The following is a 5,988-nucleotide window of genomic DNA, read 5'->3' as shown; positions in this document are numbered from 1 at the left end:
AGTCCAGCGCCATAGCCATTACGCTAACTGCTGGTTCCCAGTGTCTCTTATAATTTGATAGGGATTTTATTAAATATGTAGATTAATTTGGGTAGAATTGCCATTTTGATTATATTAATTCTCCCAATCCAGGAACATGGGATGTCCTTCACTTTTTTGTGTCATTTTCAATTTCATTTTTAAGATTTTTATAATTTCATAGTTTTCCTTTGACTTCCCTGGTTAGATCAGTTCCTAGGTATCTTATACTTTTCATGGCTATGGTAAATGGGATTACTTTCTTCAGTTTTGCTTTTGTCAAGACAAATATATTAATTAAATACTAGCAAAATTAGTAAAATTTAGTTGAACTATGTAAATTCAGTTTAATAGATATTTTCTTGCTGAAAGCCAGTCACTTCATATTATGACTATATTACTGACTATTGCAGCATAGTTTTGTTTTTGTTTTCTAAAGTTCTTTTTTTTTCTTCCATGAGAAAGAGACATGCATGTCCAGCATCCACAATCACACCCACAGTCCATTGCCATTCTCAGCCGGCTTGTATATTGCGGGCATACAAGCGTGTGAACCAGGATATAAACCCAGTACCTTTTTTTTTTTTTCTGAGAGGTTTTTGCTATAGGGTGTGTACACTCACCAGACAGACAGAGAGACAGAAAGCCAGAAATCACCCCCTGGGGGGATGGCCACGCTGCAATTCCTTCTCCTCCGTTCTCCTCTCGGGATCTTGGGCATGCATGCACATGCGCCCGGCATGTTTTAAGCTACCGGGTCCAGGACGTGAACCACGGTCGACTAGATGGGAGGCCAGCGACATAGCCATTATGCTAACTGCTGGTCCCAGTACCTTTCAAGTAGTAAACTGTTGCATCACTGCCTAGCCCCTGGTTTGTTTCTTTAGAGTTAAGCATAGCTGTGCTACTATGTAAATATTTTGTGATAATTCAATCTTCTACCTTTTTTTAAAGCATGATTTTATTTATTTATTTTGATTTGACCAGAGAGGAATAGAGAGAGAGAAAGGGAAAGTGAGAAAGGAAAGCTGCCCGGTCCAGGACTCAAAGTACAGTTGACCACATGGGAGTCCACTGCCCTTAACCACCATGCCACTTACCAGCCTTCTCCTACCTTTTACATTACTGTTTAACCTTGTTTCTTAGCAGCATTCCCTGCTGAGGTGATTTGGTGTTCTTGGTTTGAAGATATTTGACTTTTATGTTTGCCTATGTTATTTAACTTTTATGTTTGTTATCCTCTTAATCCCTGCTGAAACCAGGAAGAACAAAGACACATGAAGATCATAGATGAGACCATGGCCCAGCTACAGGACCTGAAGAATCAGCATCTGGCCAAGAAGTCAGAAGTCAATGACAAGAATCATGAGATGGAGGAGATTCGTAAGAAACTAGGGGGTGCCAACAAGTGAGTGGGTTCAGGCCTGGGGTGGGAGGAAATAGAATAGGCAACCTGCCAGATTTGGGTCTCACCTAGGCCCCTGAACCTTTTTAGGGAAATGACTCATTTACAGAAGGAGGTGACAGCCATTGAGACCAAGCTTGAACAGAAGCGCAGTGACCGCCACAATTTGCTACAGGCCTGCAAGATGCAGGACATCAAGTTGCCACTATCTAAAGGAACCATGGATGATATTAGTCAGGAAGAGGTAAGTGCTATGGCTGGTGGTGGGAGTGGGCTCTGAACAGTATTATCCAGGGCAAGGTAGTGAAAGTGGGTAGGAAGGGCAGGTGAGAGAGAGAAGGCTGGTGAGCAGAGGGTGACAGGGGACATGAAGAGGGACACAGAAGAGATGAGACAAGATGAGATGGCAAAGGTAGGCGAGGTGACAGGTAATAGACTTGGTCTGAAAAGGAAGTTGAATTGAGGGTAGAGCTGTAAGCCAGTGGGTGGTGAAGGAGGTAAGCCGGAAAGAATAAAATCATCCATTAACCTTAGAGACCTGAGTTATGTTCATTCCAGCAGGTGATGGATATTGGTAGGAGTGGGAATTGAGGACTGTTAGCCAAGAACAAAGAAAGACAGGGGCAGCTGGCAGCTGAGGGATGCTAGCTTAGCTGCAATGAGGATGTTGGCCAGGAGAGGGTTTGGGGAAGGACATCAGCGATGCAGAGGTGAGGAAACTTACTTACAGTGAAGGGAGCAGCACGAATCAATAGAAGAGCTGAGGCATGTTAGCCTTTGGAAGTGAAGATTGGTAGCAAAGAGGTAGGGAATGTTAAGGGAGAGAAGGTTTGCCTATTTCTGGTTTTAAACCTGGTCATGTATCTAAGTCTTTCCCCCACCCCTCCTTCCCAAATAGCATTTCAGTTTAATTCAGTAAATTATTTTGAACAACAAAAGTGTGCTGGACATCATGGTAACACGTGACATAATACCCCTAATCCTAACTATAGCACTGCCAGGCTCACACTGTCACATTACAGGTTAAACAAACAAACAAACAAAAAACCTCAGGATCATACCATTAGTGTAAGAGCCAGTTTTGAACTCTGGTCTTTTGCCTGCGAAGCATCTGTTCCTCTTGCCACAGTGCTTTCTAGCAAGGTGCTCTCGAGACACTCAAGGCTGCAAAGGATCTTCAGCCTCCTTTTAGAGGGGCACTCTCATGGCCATTCTGCTCTACTTAGCTCTCTCTTGCCATTGCAGGGTAGCTCCCAGGGGGAAGAGTCAGTGAGTGGTTCGCAGAGAACATCCAGTATCTACGCACGAGAGGCCCTCATAGAGATTGACTACGGTGACCTGTGTGAGGACCTGAAGGTGAGAATCAACCTTCAAGGGTGGGGACATCTTTACAGGTATCCGGAGATGGTCAGCCCATCTGGGGATCCTGTGGAGACCATGGCTGCAAAGAGGGGAGAGGCAGTAAGGGAGAGAGGATTAAGTTGCAAGCCAGGGTCTCCCCCTCCTATAAACACACAGACACATACACGTGTCCCACCTCTCATTCTCCTTGTTGTTCCTATCCTTGTCTGCTACTAGACTTCCCCCTCTATGTGTGTACATTTCTTTCTTTCTTTTTTTTAATTTTCTTTTTCAAAGAATGGGAGTCCATTCATTTATTTTAATTTGACCAGAGAGAGACAGAGAGAGAGAAAGAGATAAAGCAAGCCACTAGGTCCAAGATTTGAACAGTGATCAGTCATATGGGAGTGTCCAGCACCTTAACCACCATGCCACCTGCTGGTCCCTACATTTCTTTATTTTTAGAAGTTTTTGCTAAAGGGTGCATGCGCTTGCCAGGAAGATAGAAGCAGAGAGACAGAAAGTGAGAAATCACCCTCCAGGGGGCATGGCCATGCCGCAATCCCTTCTCTATTCTCCTCTTGGGATCTTGGACATGCATGCACATGCACCCAGCGTGAGTTTAAGGCACTGGGTCTGGGACTTGAACTGCAGTTGACTACATGGGAGTCCAGCGACGTAGCCTTATGCCATCTGCTGGTCCCTATGTGTGTACATTTCTAAGCCAAAGTTAGACATACGGAAAGAACAATCTGTACAGTGGGCAGATTGGCCTCAAGTATTCCTCAAGGCTTTGTCCTCACTTGGCATGCCCTTATTCTGAGGATCCTTTCTCTACCCTGACTTCAGCTGTCCTATGTGTGCTAGGTCCTTCAGGTGCCTCAAAACCTAGCCTTTCTCCCCAAATCTGTCCCTTCTCAGTGTTGTCCACATGTTCAACCCCAAATCTGAGCCTCATCCTTGACTACTTCCTCTCTCACTTGACATATTCATTACCAAGCCGTACTACCACTTTTACCTCCTGAAAATCAATTGAATTCTTTTTTCTGTTTCCTACCATCTCTCTAGTGCAGGCCACTTTTATTATACATAGACTACCACAGGAACCTCCTAAATACAGTAATTTCTAATGTTTTCTGATCCATATTTCATTGATATATCTAGGGGGTATTGACTTTTTTTCTAACTTATTATGGAAAATTTCAAACATACATAGAAGTAAAGAGAGTGATAATGAACCCCAGGCATACATCACTCAGCTTCAATAGTTAGTTAGCAACATACGGTCATTCCCAGTGGACTATTTTAAAGCAAATTAATTATAGACACTATTCCATCCATAATTACCTTAGCATGTATCCCTAGAATATGAAGTTGTTTTTTAAGGTTTTTGCCGTAAGGTGTGTGTGCTTGCTAGAAAAAGACAGAGGGAAAGTGAGAAGTCACCCCCCAGGGGGATATCCACAATGCAGTACTTTCTCCTCTCGAGATTTTGGCCATGTGCGCCTGGCGTGATTTTCAAGCTGCTGGGTCCTGGACTTGAATTGAGATCGACCATGTGGGAGTCCTTACCTACCATGCCACTTGCTGATGCTGAATATGATTTTTTTTTTTTAAAAAAAAAAAAAAAGGAGGAGAGTGTTTTTATTCATGAGCCAGTGAGAGAGAGAGAGAGAATTCCCAGCAAGATCTGGGTGGCTCTCTCTATCTGTCTGGCGAGCGCACGCGCCCTATAGCAAAAACCTCTCCAAAAAAAAAATTAAAAAGGAGGAGAGTGGCAAGTGGTGCGATGGGTAAGACATTGGACTCCCATATGGCTGACCGTGGTTTGAGTCCTAGACCTGGAGACTTGCTTTATCACTCCCTTTCTCTCTCTGTCTTTGTGACCAAATTAAAAAAAATAATAATCTTAAGTTAAATAATTTTTTAGGGAGAAAAGGAACCACAATATCTAACCAAAAGAGATTTGATAACAACTCTGCAGTATCACCTAATACAGTAAATGTTTAGATTTCCATGAAAATCCTTTTTCTTTTTTCTTTTTTTCTCTTTATTTTTTTCAGCTTATGTGTTTCAGTGAATATCCAAGTGAAGTCTATATGTTAAAATTGGTCTCTGCTAGTCTATAACATTTTCCTATTCCTTTTTATTTTTTTCTTTCTATTTATGGAAGAAACTGGGTCATTGGTCCTATAGAATTTTCTATATTCTAGATTTGGCTGATTATGTCCCCATGATGTTATTTAACCTATTCTCCCATCCCCTGTATTTTCTATAAACTAGCAGGCAAATTGGGGTTTGGTTGGATTTAGGTTCTTTTTCGGGGGCAAGAATATGTCATAGGTAGTAAGCTTCCACTTACATCACATCTGTAGATAATGTGATATCAGTTTCTTCTTTATTTTAAAAGTTTATTTCCCTCTTTCATGAGTAAACAAAGTGACACACACACAGAAAGAGAGAGAGAGAGAGCATCCTGAACAGGGTCTTCATGCTGCAAGTCTAGCCCCAGAATTAGCTAGCCCTGAATCATAGGCATGTGCGTGCCCTGCATGTTCATGGAAGTCTCCAGGCATGAACCTGGAACCTTCTCATATGGGTCAGCCTCACAGCATTGTGCTACTGTGATATTCCACTGTGTAGCCCCCTGATCTCTGTTTTCTTTCTAATGATACAGTTAGTGTTCAACATTACCTGTGAAATGTTTTGCCAGAAGTTCAAACATGGATCTGATCAAGCTTCTACATCTACTAATTATAAGAAACACTGGTGCCAGAGGAACACATGAAATAAAATCACAGGGATGCAGTTGCCAAATCCAGACTATGAGATACTCTAAAGGACAAAAGACCTAATTTTTTCTGTAAACAATTGGGAAGGAAAAAAATAAAGAGGGTAGTGGAGCTGTTACAGACTGAAAAAGACAAATCAACAGAGTAAATGAGAGTTAAAGACCTATCGGTCAGTTGTAATGTGCATACCTTATTTGAAACCTGCTTTGACAAAATTATAAAAAATCTACTTGAACGGTGACCAAATATTGTATGTTAATATTTTTAGGTATGATAATAGTATTGTAGTTTATTTTATTTCTATGTTTAGGTTTTAGGGCAGTTTATTAAGCATAAATATTTATAAGGAACAGATTTTTTTTTTTTTTTAGAGGTTTTTGCTATAGGGTGTTTGCGCTCGCCAGACAGAGAGTGACACACAGAAAGTGAGAA

At 41.7% G+C, this 5,988-nt stretch overlaps 1 protein-coding gene across 1 annotated transcript in view; it reads left to right on the top strand.

Annotated features, from left to right (window-relative positions):
• The window catches only part of SMC1A (structural maintenance of chromosomes 1A), a gene marked incomplete in the record, with an annotated part of 68,275 nt that overhangs the window by 41,676 nt on the left and 20,611 nt on the right, over positions 1-5,988 (top strand). Inside the window, 3 exon segments of the mRNA XM_014584888.2 lie at positions 1,281-1,426; positions 1,514-1,667; positions 2,669-2,779. Coding sequence (XP_014440374.1) covers positions 1,281-1,426; positions 1,514-1,667; positions 2,669-2,779 — 411 coding nt within the window.

This window comes from Tupaia chinensis, unplaced genomic scaffold (genome assembly GCF_000334495.1).
Source record: "Tupaia chinensis unplaced genomic scaffold, TupChi_1.0 Scaffold148091_1, whole genome shotgun sequence".
Classification (NCBI taxonomy): Eukaryota; Metazoa; Chordata; class Mammalia; order Scandentia; family Tupaiidae; genus Tupaia; species Tupaia belangeri.
This window is presented reverse-complemented; position numbering and strand designations above follow the sequence as displayed.